At 35.0% G+C, this 18,784-nt stretch overlaps 1 protein-coding gene across 2 annotated transcripts; it reads left to right on the top strand.

Moving 5' to 3' along the window:
* The first annotated feature begins 688 nt into the window (after positions 1 to 688).
* LOC144975100 (CXXC-type zinc finger protein 1-like) lies at positions 689 to 17,690 on the top strand. 2 transcript variants are annotated; one of them, XM_078918825.1, is made up of 14 exons: positions 689 to 961; positions 1,730 to 1,875; positions 2,404 to 2,504; positions 3,821 to 3,900; positions 5,761 to 5,844; positions 6,762 to 6,830; positions 7,269 to 7,327; positions 8,533 to 8,680; positions 9,668 to 9,831; positions 10,206 to 10,413; positions 11,053 to 11,160; positions 12,493 to 12,636; positions 14,190 to 14,342; positions 14,995 to 17,690. In XM_078918825.1, exons 1-14 carry the CDS (start codon positions 932 to 934, stop codon positions 15,133 to 15,135), a joined length of 1,635 nt encoding a protein of 544 aa, XP_078774951.1. In that variant the 5' UTR covers positions 689 to 931; the 3' UTR covers positions 15,136 to 17,690. The 2 variants fall into 2 exon arrangements, with proteins under 2 accessions (XP_078774951.1, XP_078774952.1); XM_078918826.1 differs by lacking the exon at positions 689 to 961 and adding an exon at positions 1,045 to 1,176.
* The last annotated feature ends 1,094 nt before the right edge of the window (positions 17,691 to 18,784 follow it).

The following is an 18,784-nucleotide window of genomic DNA, read 5'->3' as shown; positions in this document are numbered from 1 at the left end:
TGATGATGATGATGATGATGATGATGATGATGATGATGATAATAATTGTTATTAACTTTATCATTATAATGTATTATGCTTATTATCATCTTTATGATCATTTCCTCCGATACAAGGCTGGGTGTTCTAGGTACTCCAGGTACTCAGTCAACTTCAGTAGACGGTGTAAAAGCGCCTGGTGTTTACAGGGATGCCGAAGCATGTACCTCATGGACTGCTCAGAACCACATAATGCACAGGGTTGCCAGTTTGGCATTTTAAATGCCAGATTCCAAAAATCTGGCATTTTTGAAAACCGTTTGGCATTAGAAAAATCATTTGGCATTTGGCATTTTCATTTGGCATTTATTTTCTTGTATATTATACTTCAAATGACACCTTATTTAACTGTTTACGCATTTACCTTTCATGTTAATGTATTTCTTTTTCATTCTTAAAATCCAACCGTGGTGTAGTGAGTTAGCACCCCACTTAGTAGTCAGTAGGTAAAAAAATTACCCCAACAGGAAATTTAGTATAATTCAAAAAAAAAAAAAAAGAAAGAAAAGAAAACACGCAAGCCACCAGGATATGATAGTAAATTGTCTATCAAAAGTGAGTAGTTTTCTTAGTGGGGGTGGGAGTCAACAGACTTTGGCATTTTTTTGAGTGTTTTGGCATTTTTTGAGTCTTCCCCTGGCATTTTGTTGAAAAATAATCTGGCAACCCTCATAATGCAGTGAAAAAAAAAAAAATAAGGGAAAAAATAACAAAAACAAAGGTTGCCAAACCGATCCAGCGTAGATTTTTCATGAATGCTTGAATTAATCATAATTGTTTGCAATTTTTTTCATTTTTCTGGCCTTGCAGCAGGGAATAATAGCATTAAATACATTGTATAATAACTCTCTGTTGCGGAACATCAAGCTCAATATCTAACCAAATTCAGAAAATGACTGACAGCGATTCGGGAGCGGTGGTGGTAAGTCTCAACTTTGACCTATTTTTCGGTTTAGCAGTCGGAAATGAAAAAAAAAAAAAACAACAAAAAACTACACTCCGTGTGACTGTGACTGCTGATTGAACTCGACAAGTTCATGCATTCTTATCTGCTACACCAATAACATTAGATCAAGCGGTTATTATTGATTCAAATGAGATTCAAATTGACAACGCCACTCGGTCTTCTCTTTGTTGGTGAGACAAATAAATTAAATAGTCCTCCGATAAGTCATTACCCCTGCGTTTTAGTTTTAATTTAAAGTTTGAGAAACTAAAGCCGGGAACGTTGTCAATGAAGTTTTAAAAGTAAATTACAACATTGTTAAATAAACAAGTTAAGCGACTTTTACATTTAATTTTCCATTCATTTCGCATGCCACCGGCACCGGTGCCGGTAGTAGTAATAGTGCAGATACCGCTTGTTGCTGCTTGCTACAGCAGATGTCCATGTGACAAATTATGGATCATCATATTATCTTTCACTTTCTACATCAATTTACTTCAGCACCTTTTCTCTAGATAGAGCTATCTATCTTATCACTCAAAATGCAATTATCCGGCTTTTCGCAATGATTTGAGAGAAGGATTAATGATTAATTGTGAAGTGAAATATAATTTTATAATGATATTCGATAGCTATTATTTTAAACTAGAGATAGGTAGTCTAGATCTAGATATAAAAGTAGTTATTACACTGTAATTTGTATTCAAAGTTCACACATTAAAAAAAAAAATGATCATTTCACAGCAAGACGAAATTGCCAATAAATTTGTTTTACCTGAGCGCCAAGCCAAAGTAAATTTGTTGATAAAAGCTATGGAGCAAGTGGGCCCAGATGTGGGAGATACATTGTATTGTATTTGCAGATCTTCAGACTGTGAAAGGTTTATGATGTAAGTGTGTTGCAATTGATATTTTTCTTAATTTTTGTCTTTTTCGTTTTCATTTTGTTACTAAACTTTTTGCTCAATAAATAACACGATGGAATAATATGATAAATGCATTTTTCAAGTCAGTCCCAATGACAGTGTATTAAAATATAACTAGAGCTAGTGCACAGTGTTAAGCCGAAGTGGTTTATTGAAAAAGGGAGATGAGAAAATAATATTATAAAAAGGTGATCATTCGGAATCGAAAGACTCTTGAATGCAGAGTTTACCCCACTTTCACTTGTTAAATGAACAATAACAATTGCTGGCCACTCTTTCGTCGATAGTTTGCTTGTTGTCTTAAAATACTTTTGGACAGATCTTATCACTACTGTTTGGACAAAATGTTAAGAATAAATCTTGACTGCTCTTCTAATCACTGTTAATCTCTTCGTAATCAACAAATTATTATTTCATTTCATGCTTTTTCAAATTGAGTGACTGAGTGTTATCATATGTGTTTGTATTATGTGTTTTTCATTTTGATTCAAGTGGTTGTGATCATTGTGAGGAGTGGTATCATGGAGACTGTATTGGTGTGACACAGCTTGATGCCAAGTCCATTAAACGTTACTACTGTGATGCATGTAGAGGTATGTAGGTATTCAGCATTCTAGGGGACTGATCGCATCATTATGATTTATACAGCACTTTGCTCTTAGTGGAATCATTTGGTGGAAATGTGAATGTTTCAGGGATGCCACTTTTTTGGCTCTAGCCGGAAATCCGGCATTTGGCATTTGACTGGATCCTCTGGCTTCTCTGGTTATGATGGTCCAACGCAAGTCATAACTTTAAAAAAAATGTTTTAGCACTTTCTTAAATGATTTAACAAGTATCTGCTATACTTTACCAGTATTCCACTTCGATACTTTGAAGCCGTACTCAACATAATAAATGGCACATTTATGCAATTTTTCAGGATTAAAAAAAATAATTGCCAGGTGGCATCCCTGATATTTTGTAATTGTAACTCGCTCAATATTCAAAGGTTTGTGTCATAGATTCGTACAAAGGGCACTATCTTACCCAGAGATGACAACTGTTATAAAAGTTATAATTATTTGATGTAGATTGGTGTCAATACAAATTTTTTTTGAAAATGACATGTTTTTGGGCTGCTGTTTTCCTCATAATTATATATTCTGTAAACTGTTGATTATGTCATTAAAACTTTCCCGGTTTACTGCTTTATGATTTGCTGTTGATATTGAAAACTGTACTTTCACTTTGTGCTTATTTTATAACAATTATGTGGTGATATTTATTGTGGGATTAAGGTTAAGAGTATTAAATAGATGTCATGATTTTGTGAATGGCGTTCAATATTTCTTATGAAATGAGGACTGCACTGGATTGCAAATTTTTTTTTGGTTGAATTTACACATTGTTTTCCTCCCAAATTACAAATTTCTGATTCTTGTGGTTGGCATCTCTGGATACAAAGTGTCCTTTAGAATTTTTATAAATTATGCATTTTTACCTCATCTTTATTTCAATATACTTTTAAAATGTCAAGCTGTTTTGCATACATTAAGACTACTGCTGATTTTGATTTTAGTGCCTCGAGCTTTACCACAGGAAAGGTTGGATAAAAATAAATTTGTAGATATACATATTTGATAAAATAATGTATTAGATATAGGGGTTTTTTGAAATGTTACAGGAATATTGTAAGATGCATAGATGAATTTTGTTAAATGATAATTGTGTCTTTGCCCATATCATAGTCCAGCTTGGTCAATCTAGTAATCCAGTGTTAAAGGTCCTAAAGACCTATACTAACCGAATGGTAAAAGAAATTTGGACAGCAATCTGAAGTTGACTTCATAAAAGAAAAGAGTTAACCTCTTCTACACTACACTTCTAACCCTCTTTTTTGTTTTTTGTTTTTTTGTTTTGTTTTAAGTGAAAAACCCATCTTTACAAATCAAATACAAGAACAAGAAGAAAGAACCAGAGAAGCCTATAAAGAATCGTGAAAAAGCAGTAAGATTTAATATATTTTTCTTTATACTTTATTTTTTAAAAATTGTATTTTCTTTGTGCAGCTATGTGGTCTTGTGGTATGGCACTCGCCTTAAGACCGGAAGGTCCAGGGTTTTGAGTCCTGCTCTGAGTGGCGCATACTTGAGTCCTTAGAAAAGCCTCTTTACTCAAATTCTCTTTCCATACACAGGTGCACAAATGAGAAACTGATTGTTAATAGCGTTGATATATATGTTGTGAAATATGTATATGTATATAATCTTTTCTTTAATTTTATAAGTAATGTAACTCATTCTTAGGCACTCTGAATTGTAATCCTGGTTCTGAAAAGCAATTTAGAAACTCAGAGGCGGAGCTAGAAGAGATGAGAATGATTGCTTTTATTCTTGATGTATTGCTTTTAAGTCATGTATTTAGCAATTGAGCTGTGATTTCCCCAATAGCAAAGGTCATGGCTATTTTTTAACAAGGTTGCCAATTTTCCATGTGTTTGTGTAAAAGTTTTGTAAATTCTTGCCTTGTGAATTGGCAACACAGTTTTAAAAATAATTAAAAGACACAATACTTATTCTACCGTACTCTGGAAAAGTACTATTAAAAAATTTGCCAAGATTAGTTTCATTTAAATCGATCGATATTTGAAGGATGAGTTTTCTGGCCAAATTTTTTAATACAGTTCACTCCGCTTAATCACACACTCTGCTTTTACTCTACACATTCCCGAAAAACGGAATTTTTCTTTGTAATCGCTCCGCTTAATCGCTTACCTTCTCCGCTTAATCGCTACATCTTGATTCCATCTTGATTTGAGAAAAATATTTAAAAAATGCAATTAAAAAAGGTCATGAAAATCCGTTTCACATCGAACAAGTTCGGCACATCCATGCGTGAAAAAAGCTTTCCCGTCAACGCAATTCCACTGTCCCTTTGACCCCGACCAGGTGAGATGCGCAATGCTTGTTAACTGACATCAAAGGATTACCTGACACGAGGGGCTAATTGACTCAGAACACGTCAGTATCACAAGGTGTGAAATGTGATCACAATCCACCCAATGCCGTGTGTTTGTTTACATTGTCTGACCACTTGATTGCAATTCTCTACCTGTGCATTGTTTTCCTCTACTGGGCCGTGAACAATAAGAAAGGATTATAGGGAGGATTCGCGTCTCATCTTTTGATCTATACGGTCCGTGTCCACACTCAATAGGTGACTGAACTGGCATAAACTTAAGGCAAGCCTTATTCCACGTTTGGAAAGCTGGCTCTCGAGATGGAAAGGTCGACAGATTGTCGGGCTTGAAAACGAACATGACGAAAAACACTAAGCAGATGTTTCTTCTGCCAGCCAATGAAGTGATGAAGTTTTGAAACAACTTCTTCAGCAGTGAGACTCTAATGACATTTGCAATTTAGACGAGACAGGGATTTATTACAATCAACGCTTCACGATTACCATTCTTACAAAGAATAATGTCACACTTTGCTGTCGATGAAAAATGAAGAAAAATAAATTTTTTTAAAGAAACCCCCCCCCCCCCAAAAAAAAAATTAATTAAAAAATGATTTTAAAAATATATGAAAAGAAACCAAAAAAAAAAGAAAAAGAAACGCCTCTTCTAATCAGTCTATTGTCTTGAATATGACGGTCCCAAGCCTGTAGAATCCTCGAAGGGGAAGGTCCTACATGAATGGTGATGAAAGTTGGTGCTTAGATGCTAGTTTTAGCTTCTCTGCTTAATCGCACACTCCGCTTAATTGACACATTAACCTGAACTCCAGAGGGTGTGCGATTAAGAAGAGTCGACTGTATGTGTTTTTCCAGAGTACGGCATTATTTTATCTTATTTATAAATCACAGGCAACGAAAAGATCAAATCGTAAATGTGGCAGTTGCAGCGGTTGTTTAAGGACAGAAGATTGTGGAAGATGCGAATCTTGTAAGGTGAGTGATAACTCGCAGTACAAGATGATAATGTACAAAGGCCATGTGTCGAGTTTCTGTTGCTTTAAATAGACAGTAATCATTGCTTGTTGCCCTTTGAACAGGATGTTAGATTATTGCTAAGTTCTTTCCAACAGATCTAATAGATCCAGCTACCCAAAACACTGCTTGGTGTATAGAGGGGTCTCAACAAATTTCAACCTTACCTTGACTCCTCTGTGTAAAATACTGTGCTGGTGTTTTGGCAGGGTTTTTAGATGTTCCCAAACTGGACACATGCATAGATTGTTCTGAAATTTTCCCTCTGTTTCCCGTTTGGATAAGTCCTTAGTCTCAAATTTTGTGTGGTTGTAACTTAGAGCTATTCTAAAAAAAAACAAAAAAAACAGCAGTCCTTCAGAGTCATTAAGCCCATGGAGCCGGAGTTCATCCCGGTTTCTATGTTGTGAAATGGACAATAGCAATTGCTTGCTACCCTTTGGATAGGGTGCTAGTTCATTGCAAAGTACTTAAGTGCTTTCCACCTGATGTAATAGGCCCAGCTACCCAATCACTGCTGGGTCAGAAAAACATCTCGAGTGCACCAATCGATCTCAGTCTCTTTCATGTATTTTTTTGCATATTTTTTAAAACAAATGATTGAGTGTTTGTATATCTGAGAGAGAAACAAAATTTTATAGATTTCAGTAGTTTTTGTTAAATTGCAAAAAACTTGCTTGTTTGTCATATATCTTTGAGTTGATTTTTTAAATAATATTGCCAGGATATGAGGAAATTTTGAGGCAGTAACCAATGGTAGTGTATATCCGAGAAAGAAATAATAAATCGATAGATTTCAATAGCTTTTGCTAAATTAAAAAAAATCTTGCTTTTGCACAACTTATCATTGAGTTACTCTTTTTTCTTCTTATTGCCAGGAAATGAGGAAATTTGGAGGCAGTAATAAATCGAGGCAGAAATGTCGACTGAGGCAATGTAGTAATTATGTGAGTATTTTCTTTTTACACAAGTCATGTGTAGCATGTTGATTTTTATTCTTGTTCATACACTAATAATCCCCCTCCCCACCCTTCTCATGTGTCCGATTAAGTGTGTTGAATGTAATTTCAGTGCAATGTAAGTTATCAGTAATTCCCAGTGTAAATTCGTAGTGATGAATAAATGAGGTTAATTTAATTTCTTTATATTTTTAGTATTCATCGTATGACATACTTTGTACTACTCAAAGAAGGGAATACTCACCATTACCCCTATTTACAAGTTTTTATTAATTCTTTTTTTTCAATTATATTTCAAACATTTTAAAAATATTAAAAAAAAATTCTAAACAAGTCTAGCAAAGTAGTGAAAGTATTAAATTTATGAAATGTTCTCTTCAGTAATCTTTTTTTTTTCTTTCGCCTTTTTATATATTGTTTCTATAGCCAGCTAGTGGCAAAGGACCTTCGGAAATAAAGGAGGACTCAGAATGGTCTGATTTAGAGTAAGTATTAAATGCTTGTGTAGACGTAAGTAATATGTTGCAGTGAATGACATAATCTGTTGGATGATGAAAAGCTTCGAACGAGATATTTATCAAAAATAATTTTTTGTTATAAATCGTTAAATCAACCATTTTTGTACATCTTTATGAAATATCAAAGCTTAGTTTCACTTCTAAATATGTTACAGTGAATGACATAATCAGTCGGATGGTGAAAAGGTTTGAACTGAGATATTGTCAAGTTTAGTTAGAAGGTCAATTTTTATAAAAAATGAGTTCTTGTTATAAATGATAAAATCAACCCTTTTTGTACATCTTCGGGAAATTACAAAGCTTAATTTCACTTCTAAATATTTTTTTAAGCTAGTCAAGTTGAAAGAGTATGAAATTTGAGAAAAGTTGCTGGATACCTTTCCCATACATCTGACCATAATTTCATGAAAAATCACCCGATTTCCTTCAAATAAAGATTAAAATGCTCTGAGGAGTATCATATGCTTTCAGAAAATGCAAATCCAAAATTTTCACCTTCCGACTGATTATGTCATGCACTGACGCATATGAGTAGCTTACTTACAAAATGAGTTGGCAATCTCAAGCTGTCTTATGGACTCCATAGAATCACCAGGGAAGATTTGGAGTTTCAAAACACTCAGGGTACACAAGACGAGTATTCCTCTTTAAGTCAATAAATAAATGACAAAAAATTACTGTTTTCTTTGAATGATGAAAATGGGACTTAGTGTGTTTGATAGTCACCTACTCATATTTTGTATGTGTAGGACTGCTGTTAAAATATATAAAAGAAATGGACACATTGTCGAAGCCAATATTGGTCTGCTAAATTATTATATTTTCCACCACGGTAGCCTTTTTTTTTTTTTTGTGTTTTTTTTGTGTGATAGCTCTAGGAGAAAAATAAATGAGAATTTGCTTGTTACACCAATCTCTTGGTCTTGTTTACTGTAAGTTGCATTTTTGTTTCAAATTTTGATTTTTAAAGAAGAAAAAAGTAGGTGCAATGCTCATTTTTAAAAATTGATGATGCCCCTGCATTTTTATTATTTGAATTGATTATGTATTTGAAATTTGATATTGAATAGCTCTTATGTTCATTAAGTATACGATTTGGATGAATGAGGCATATACAATTCTCATGTGAGAGATCATATTATAATTTATAAGAACTTTTTCATTGCATCTAGTGATGACTTGGATGATGAGGAAAATAAGGAGAAGCCAAAACCTGGGCCCAAAAAGAGGGATAGAAGAACAAGTTTGTCGGATTCATCCCCACGCAAAAAGAAGAAGGTGAAACATAAGGAAAATGCTGCTTCAACAGAAAAAACACAAGTGAGGCTTCATAGATATTAATACTTGATAAATTTTATATAACGGTGAATTGTTGTGACTTTATGTGGAATGGGTTTATACTGGAGATGGTTTCTGACCTTACATCTTTGGAGAAAGAAGTCAGCCAATCTGTGCTGTTGCTATTTTTCCGTTCCATCACATAACTTTCTGTTCTTGAATTATAATGGGATCATTGCTCAGACCCTTGTCAGGATTGTATGTGGAAATAAAATGAAAAATAAATAAAATAAAATTCCCTTTATTCATCCCATAGGGGAAATTTGTTTCTAGGGTCTATTCCAAGGGAAGACAGAAATAACCCAGGCATCTGCCTCAGCGCAGCACCGCAAATTGAGCTCGGTTGAGGTGACTTGCTCAAGGCCACACAGCGCAGTGGTGGGTGATCGAACGGGTACCTTTCAGGTACGAAGCAAAGACCTACAGCTGAGCCATGCTGTCCCATATCCATAGGGAGACAATCAGTTGAATTTTAAATAATCTGTTTATCAAATCTTTAAACGATTTGTTTATCAAACCATTAATAATTATTATAAGACGTTTTATAAACATTTTAGGGTATCGCTTTTCTGGCAGGGATCATGTTCCAGTTAAAACTTTATCAGTATCCCAGGCTTTTCTGTTTGAATTAGAGATCCCCAAGGTTACTGCTTTTTTCTTTAGGCGCTTGTTGTGAGAGCAGCTGAAATGACGATTTATAAATCTTTTGACTATGCCTTTATCTGGTGCTGAAATTTCCAAGATGTGATACATAGAAAGACACACATACACACACACACATGCATCCATGCATTGTTTGTATAACATTTTGTAATCTCTTATGTCAGTATTTGATACTTTCTTTTCTTCTTAACTTCACTTTTTTTCTTTTCTTTTTTTTTTGCTAATATTCAGTATGACCTATGTTTGTTTTTTTTGTATTTTTTTTCCTTTATGATGATTATATATAACATATTCTTTATTCTGCAGAAATCCCGGCAGAAATCTAGTTCAAGGCGTCATGTTGAAGTTGACGACGCACTAGAAACAGATGATGAGGTACCAAGACAATGTTATGGACCTGGGTGTGTGGAGCCCTCCAAACTGGGATCCAAATACTGCTCTGATGAGTGTGGCATGAAATTGGCCAAAAGGTGCATGTTTAATAAAAAGTTTGTAATGGTTCATAGATATATTAAGTATAGTAGGAAATATTAAAAACCAGGCTGCCGCTTGAGAAGTGTGATAAAATCTAACAGCAGGCTTAAAATTTGAAATCAGGAAACTTTCTGCTTCACATCTACATTCTTTAATTAAAGGCGATTGATACTTTCTTATTTTGATATCCATTTATTGCACCAATGGAATTGTCCCTTATTCATTCTTGATACATTTTTGAGGCAGTACATGGGCAGCATTGAAATCATTAAAATAATATTTTGTATTTTATTAAAATATTTGTCCTCTCGTTCTCTTTCTTTCAATTATATTTTTTTTTAAAATATGTTTGCATATTATTTTCTCACAGTCGTATCTATGAGATACTACCATCTCGCATTCAGCAGTGGCAGAGCAGTCCATGTGTAGGGGAGGAAAACAACAAGAAATGTCTCGAGAAGCTTCGAAACGAGACTATAGAAGCTAGGCTGAAACTACGACAATTGGATGAAAAAATTAAAGAACTTGACTCATTAGTTGAAAGGGGGAAGCGGCTAACTGTGGAAAATGAGCAAGAGGTATTTAAGTCTACTTCTGTGTAATTTGAATTGAAGTAAAATTTGTCTCATTTTTTAACATTTAGGGACCTGTTTTCATCGAATTTGTTTATTGTACTCCTGATGATTATAGAATAAAAATTCCAGTCAAAGCATCAGCATCACCAATCTACAAACTCAAACATCTTATATTCACTATCAAAGACTGGAATGCTCTTCCTGAATCTTGTGTGAACACAACAGATTTGGAAACATTCAAACGATGATTATCAAAATTCTTAAGCCTAAATACTAACAATTCCTGTCTCAGCCAACAACTCTCTCACAGGGAATCCTTACTACTCTTTTATCTCCTTCGAAATAGAAATTTGAACATGAGTGCAGATTATTTTGAGTCTCAATTCATGTAAATTCAGTACTTTAGATAAAGTATACATGAATATTATTATCATTATTATTATTATTATTATAGTTATTATTATTGTTTTTTAAAACTTATTTTTATCATTATGGTACATACACCTCCAGTCTGTCATTGGATGAAGTAGTTTTGAGGGTATTTTTTTCTGACAGAGTAGAACTTTGCTTTTATCAATTATGCTTTTAAATAACAAATATTAACAGAACTTAATTTTTTTTTTTTTTTTTTCTGTTATGTAGGCAAATGACCAAGAGGAGGACACAGAGTTAAGCATCTATTGTGTGACTTGTGGAGCTGAAATCAGTCAAAAGGGGGCCCTGAAGCATATGGAAAAATGCTATCTTAAGGTAGATTATATTTTCCCTTTACTACTGTGTGTTCTCGTTACTGCACGTGTGAAGAATTCGATATTTACTATAGCATGATTGAGTTACATGTTCATGTTTTATTTTGATTTATCTCTATGCTGTAAATAGTATTGATAAGAAACTATGAGTAGTAATCATGCAGAGTAATCAGGCTCACAGAGTGGATGTTTTTCCAGACTTCTCTTTGGAGGACCATGACTATGACCACCCTTCTTTGGCCTATTTATTTTACCCATGCCTATCACCATATATAGACATAAGAGCAGCAACATTACCCTGCCAATTAAGTAGTCCTTCAGAGCCATTCTGCCCATGGAGCTGGAGTTTCAATAGCGATTGCTTGCTATCCTTTGGATAGGACGCTAGTCTATCGCAAAGTACTTTCCACCAAATTTAACAGACTCAGCTACCCTTTCACTGCTGGGTGGACAAGGGGGTCTCGACTGCACCCAAGAATGATCTCGGTCCCTTTGCGTGTGAAGTGAGTGCTCTATCAACTGAGCTATCGGGACCCCCACCCCGCCAATTCCTAGACTAGATTCTTAAGGATCTTGAATGGTTGGAAGTCCAAAACAAACATAGATGCGTTTACTGCTTGAGCAGCTCGGACAAGTAAACCTCACATGTGAAGCAGCAAAGAAGAAGGCAAAGGACGGATCAGGGTGGGTGATAATTATGTGTAGGCCTTAATGCTCCTTGAGGAGGGAAGGGAAAAATAATCATTCATCCTATATCTTTTCTCCACTTTTTAACGATTTTCATTCCTTGTCCTGGAATAACAGGAGAGATAAATGAGAGAGATGATACTGTTTGTGTTAATTATCTTTCGTGTTTAATCACTTATTATTATTTTAATTTTTAGTCACCGATTTATCTAAGGTATGACTTTGTAAACATTTGAGTGTTTTCACTTTGGAGGATATCCTGTGTGGGTGGGACTTTTTTAGCAAGAGTAAAATCTACTGTTCATCCAACTTTGACATCACATACGCGCATGTATTTATTTTAATAGATTTTATTTACCTTATAAACCACATTTAATTTTTATGACGTTAAACTAACTGTATATGTATTTACAAATGCCAGTTGTCAATCTTAATGTAAATAGTATTGGATTATTAAATGACCCTTTTGATTTTGATTGTCTAAGATTTACAAACATAATTAAATCTGATTCCTTTCTTTTTCTTTTTCTTTTTTTTTTTTTTTTATGGATTGATATTCTTTCATTCTTTGGTAAATGTTTGACAAATCTATGTATTAAAAAAAAACTGACGTTGTAATTGATTAATTATCACATTTATTTTACAGTTTGAAGCTCAGACTTCATTCTGGTCATTGTATCAGACAAGAATTGAGGGAAATTCCATGTTTTGCGACTTTTACAACCCGCAACAAAAGATGTATTGTAAACGTCTCAAAATCCTTTGTCCAGAGCATACAAAAGAGCCAAAGGTAAGTCAAGGTGTAGTTGGAAGTTTTATTCATCTTAATTAATAAAACACTCTGGGTGGGATCTTACATCTGTTTTCCGATTTGCTTTTTGTCTTTGTATTGAAAAAGGATTGCTTGGTTTTGTCCTGGCCCTTGCTGGAGTCCTTAACTGAGAGGGAAACAGTCATATTTTTAGTATTAGTTTTGAGAGGTGTTTTTTTTTTTGTCCCTTGTAAATCATCTCTCTGTTATGTTTTCTGTTTTTGATATATTCTGTAAACATTTGAGTTTATTCCTCTCAGTGGGATCCCCTGCTGGTGTTTGGATGAGACTTTTAGGTAATCTCAAACTAAGTACACTGATAGTATGCTCTTGGAATCTATGTTTGTTCCTTATTTCAACCAGTTTCCCTAGTCTTACTTTTTCATGGGGCCTTTACTTGTAATTCTAAAATGAAATTTACTATCCCATTTTCTTCCTTTTCACTGGTGCGGAAATGACTTAATAGTGCCGTAAAACCCTTAAAACAAACAAACATAATAAAATACTGCTGACACATAGAAACCAGTTTTCAAAATCAAGAGTTTTAAACTGTCTGTTGGATAGCGGGGTGTCTTTGATATTACTGTTTTTATTTTCATCAAGAAAAGGACTGTTTGTAATGCTTCTATTATCTTAAAATTAATTTTCCTTAAGTTGAAACTTATTTTCTACCATCATCTCGTCCTTTACAATTTTTATTTAAAAAAAAAAGGAATAGATAGAGATTAATATGTATAAAGAACATGGATTTATCATGCTTATTGCACTTCACATTGCTTCATTTAATCCCCCAGTAGGCCATTATTGAACTATATTTCCATTTCATAAAGTAGAAGTCACCAGAAAGACGTCCTTTTTTTACAAGCAATCCTACAACATCTGTCACTGCCTGAAGCTTCACTTGCTTATGAGTCAAGAGGAGACTGTGTATCGCTGAGCCACCAATGCTACTGTTCTTTTAGTTTAGTTGGATACATTCCACTTTGTGTCTGTTTTGATAGCATAAATTCGCCTATAATGGACAGGGAGGTCGCTTAGTGTCTTCTTCTATACCTATATATCTGTTTTCCAACATGCTTTCTGTCTTTGTCTTGGAATGAGATTACTTGGTTTTGTCATGCCCTGGCCGGATATCCTAGCTGGGAGGGAAAGTCAAATTATATTTAAGAGTTTTGGGAGATGATATTTTTTGTCTTGTAAATCATCTCTCTGTTATGCACTGTATTTATGTTTTGTTTACATATTATATATGATTTTTAAACATTTGAGTGTATCCCTCTTTGTTGGGACATGTGCTTGCGTCTGGATGAGACTTTTGGGTGATCTTAAACCAAGTACTTTGATAGAGTGCTCTTGGAATCTACCTCTCATTCCTTTTTGAACCAATTCCCCCTAGAACTTTTTACTATCCCATTTTCTTCCTTTTTACTGGCGCTGATATGACCTGAATATGTTGCAAGCGCTGTAGAACCCTTAAGTAAAAACTAACAAGCAATAGCATGAATTATTTTATAATAATTTTTTTTTTTCAGGTCAGTCCAGATGCCGTTTGTGGTTGTCCCATTCCCAAGGAAGTGTTCGATGAAGGAGAAATATTGTGCCGCCTGGCCAAGAGAAAATGTTCCAAACATTACTGTTGGGAAAAGTTACGGAGAGCTGAGATTGACATGCAGCGATTGAGACAGGTTTGTTTGTTCACAAACTAATTTCCCTCGTTATCAGTCGATGTTTGAAGTAAACTGTAGCCAAATTTTAAAAAAAAATAATTTTCATTTATCATAGTAATAGACTTTGGACAACATGGGTGATTCCTGTTGACATCAGACTTGTTTGATGAATTATTTATATTCTTTCGTGGAATGCCTAGGCGACATTATCTTATGATGTCATGGTGGAAGGGCATAAAAAGAAATAGAGTGCAGCCCTGATTACTCTTGGTATTAAAATGATAAACAGTTAAGACTTAAATCCAATATTTATCAGTGCTGGGAGGGGGGGGGGGGGGGGGGGGTAAAGCAGTAAAAATGGGGTTTAAAGGCTATCATTCAAAATTTTCCTTCTTTTTCACTCTTTCACTGCTGATAGATTTATATATTTTATATTAGATTTTCATCATTTCTCAATTGCTACAATGGTAATCTGTAATTGTCTAACACAAATTATGCAGTAAAAATTGGGGTTTAAGGCAGTCTTTCAAAATTTTCCTCTTTTTTCACTTTTTCTCACCATCAGCCCTGATTTACAGATTTTTTACTAGATTTTCAACATCATTTCCCAATTGCTACAATTGTAATCTATGATTATTGAACACAAATTATGTGCCTTTTCTTTCGACAGTGGATGAAGCTGGATGATTTGTTTGAACAAGAGAGGAATATCCGCATGGCAATGTCCAACAGGATGGGGGTGCTGGGCTTGATGCTACATCAGACTGTCGACCACGATCCAACTACTCCTATGAAGTCTACCCCTGCATAGAATTTTTAAAAAATTATTATTTTATGGGACCGATTAACTTAAACTACACACAAACTACATCAGAGCCAATAGGCCCTTGGAGCCAAAGTTTATCCCGGTTTTTATAGCATGAAACGGACAATAGCAAGCAATGGCTTACTACCCTTTGGAAAGGACACTGGTTTATCGCAAAGATCTAACAGTCTAGCTACCCAAAAACTTCTGGGTGGACAGGAGGATCAGAAAAAAATCTCACCTTCATCCAGGATCAATCTCGGTCCCTATATGCGGATCCTGTTCCCTATTTGATCTAATCCCGTTCATGACCTCCCATGGTGGGCAGGGATGTACATACTGAGACTTCCATCCTCCTATATCTGTTTTCAATTTGCTTTCTGTCTTTGTCTTGAAATGAGATACTTGGTTTTGTCCTGGCCCTGGTCGGATAACCTGGCTGGGAGGGAAAGTCAAATGTATAGTTAGTTTTGGGAGATGATACTTTTTTCCTTGTAAATCATCTCTCTGTTGTGCACTATATTTTTTTCCTTTTACATATGTATGATTTGTAAACAATTGAGTGTGTTCCTCTTGGCGGAGACCTGTGCTTGTGTCTGGGTGAGACATTTAGTGATCTCAAACTAAGTACTTTTACAGTGTGCTCTTGGAATCTACATCTGTTTCCTATTTGAACCAATTTAGCTGTAAAAACAAAACAAACAATCAGTTCTCTAGTAGACCTGCATGTGAGTCCTGACCAAATTGTCTGAACTTTTTCACACATATCGCCTTACCGGATCTTTTATTTTGTAACTCAGTACTTAGTCATATACATTTTCTTTTGGATTGTCCTACCGAATATATTTATTTTAAAATGCTAAAAAGTTCCAAAAATTTATAGGGAGAAGGGACAGCATGGAGGTAGAGTGGTAGTTTGATATTTTTTCAAAAATAAAAATTAATACTTATTTTTTTACATAGACAGATAGGTCTTTAAAAACCATTTAATAAGATACCTTACTTTTGGATCTAGGATAAACGGTTCCAAAGTTATGATGATTTTACTACTCTAAATTTACTTTTACAAAAAGCTCAAAATTGATTGAGAATTCCCCCCGCCTCTCGATAAGGTGACTACTGATTAAAACGGGATTTTAGCATAGAAAAAAGAGGGTTGGTCACTTGTGGTCAACATTAAACATACTGCACTGTCTTCAATCTTTATGAAATTTGATATAGACATAGACAAATGAATTATCTAGATGCCTTCTCTTTTATTTTTTTGCTATCTCAATTTTGAAAAAGATTTCAAAAGTTTTAAAATAAACTATTTTTATCAAATTATAATTTTTGATACAATATGTCAACATTGATTTCTATCACATCAAAAGAAATCTTGATCTCTGCCCTTTAAAATGATACCAGAGCCGTTCATATACTGTGAAAAATAATGCAACAGTGATTATGTGAACTTGTGTTATTCAAATTTTAACCCAAAGTTGCGCTTCACTTGTCCAATGGCTAATCGGCACCTGTCTACCTACAGACTGGAATCAGTTTCAGTTAGGGCTAGGGTTGAGTTAGTTAAGAAATCTTGTGAAGCTTGGAGAGAGGACGAGTCTCTGTCTCAGCAGTGAAAACAGCCGCAACGACTGAGTTGTTTTTTTTCTCTTGTGTTACTCATTTTGTTGACTTTGGCTTGAGAATGCCTCTTTATGACATGAATGATTTTCCTTTGCCACCGTAATCAGACCCCCCACAGTAGTTTTTAACCTGGAATAATTGATCTTATCTCTAAAGAGCAATAACCATCCCAATCATTAGACTTTAATCCACTGGCAAAAAAACCCCAACAAAATGCAGCACCCGGCTTTGCTGGCTTTCTCACGTACTCCGAAAGAAAATCATCGGTGCAGTCTTTCTCTTCCAGATCCCATTTGAATAGATTTCGAACACCATTATCAACTGACTTCAGATCTGACGAACGGTCAAAGAGTTGTACAGGCATGATAACAAAAAAATAATGTAAAATATACAACGACAAATCCAGAAAGTTGATTGATAGAGCGAATAAAATTGAAATGTAGCAACATTCAATTGAACAAACCTAAGTTACTTGAATGGAATACTGAAAGTATGAAAACGAAAGTTAATGAACTGCACAAGCTCGATTATATCGACACACTTCCCGTTTTTCAGACAGTGAAGAGTTGCGGTCAAATCGGAGACTTGCAAAGTTTCCCGATAATTGCCGAACGAGCGTAACGAGGGCTTGAGAGTGCCGACAATATTGTCGGCAATCCGACGCCCATTCGTCGGCACTTGACTGCTTGCCGCCGGTCGAGTTGGGGATAGCCGACACTCCGACAATTGACGTCACTCGCAATCGGATTACTTTAGCAATAAAAAATAAGTGATCCGGGAGATCGCAACGACCGTGATTGTCGGAAAACAGACAATTGTCGGCACACATGCAGGTCTACTCTAGATTGTCTTGGTCACGACAGTGTCAAACATAAAATTATATTGTACATGATGTATACACATTCGAAATAAATTTTTTAATTATGTTAAAAAAATAGGTGTGATTTTTTTTTTTTCAATCATTATAATTTTGTAGAACAGTATGACAATAGGGAACAAAAATGTGTTGTCAAAAAACTGGTTCTTATCTCATTGGAAGTGTAAAATCACTCTTCTGGATGATTCAATATGTAACCTATTCATTATTAGTCCTCCGAAGGACTGGTAACATACAAACTTCCAAGTATTTTTTAACTGGAAAAATAGGTGTGACGTCACTACTTTTTTTTTTTCCCCCCTATTGAAGTGAAGGGGTCTAAAATCTGAAAGTGCTCTATATTGTTTGTACTGTCTTCTTTATGCATATCTATATTAATATAAGCAAGAGCATGCACGTCTGTCTGTCATGACTCTGTCTGTGTGTGTTGACTACAGGGAAAACCAGACTACTATCTGCTATGAAAATTAGCCAGTTCGTTAACATTTTTATCCTTCTGATAATGGATATTCCTATATTCTTCACGAGGGGCCCAACTATCGGGAACTTCTGTGGTGTAAAGGTAGCATGTCTGACCGGTAATCAGAAGGTCTGACTGAGGTTCGATCCCCAGTCGAGGTTGACTGGTTTTGTTGGAATGTTTTTTTTTCTTGCTTTGTCTGACACCTTTCATACACACTGGTTCAGTTCTTTATCTAGTGATACCGAGCCATTACCTAACACGATACCACACCACACAAATGTTGCATCTATCTTCAGTAAAGTTTGGATTGGCTCGTATGGGTAGCACCGCGGCTGGTGTCTTGTTTTGTCCACAATTTTTAAAAAAGTTAAGCAATATTGAGCATGGTCAGTGGCCAGATGGGTGACAGTGATTATGGAAAATTCTGGTCCCGTCATTGTGTCCTCAGGTGTGAATGAGTTTCTCTCTAAAGGCTGTGATGGATATTGTAAGAGTGTTAGCACAAAAGGTTGCCTAACCGGCAACCTTTACCGTATGAAACGGAAGTATGGTTCTATATGGTTTACGAGGGGAATAAACTAAATATCTTGAAGCGCGATAGTAGTTAATTGGAAAATGATGATTAAACTTAGAATACAGATCAATGTGTGTCCTTCATACAGATCAATGTATGTCCTTCATACAGATCA

This window comes from Berghia stephanieae, chromosome 6 (assembly GCF_034508935.2).
Source record: "Berghia stephanieae isolate SIO BIC M18660-M18661 chromosome 6, UCSD_Bste_1.3, whole genome shotgun sequence".
Lineage (NCBI taxonomy): Eukaryota > Metazoa > Mollusca > Gastropoda > Nudibranchia > Aeolidiidae > Berghia > Berghia stephanieae.
The sequence above is the reverse complement of the archived record's forward strand: the minus strand, read 5'-3'. Positions and strand labels throughout refer to the sequence as shown.

What these genes read in the sequence shown, in the direction of transcription:
- LOC144975100 (XM_078918825.1), top strand. Translation starts at nt 932, where the DNA reads ATGACTGACAGCGATTCGGGAGCGGTGGTG. An exon ending in GAAGATGCGAATCTTGTAAG is followed by an intron (nt 5,845 to 6,761) that starts GTGAGTGATAAC and finishes TCTTATTGCCAG; the next exon opens with GAAATGAGGAAATTTGGAGG. An exon ending in TGGAAAAATGCTATCTTAAG is followed by an intron (nt 11,161 to 12,492) that starts GTAGATTATATT and finishes TTTATTTTACAG; the next exon opens with TTTGAAGCTCAGACTTCATT.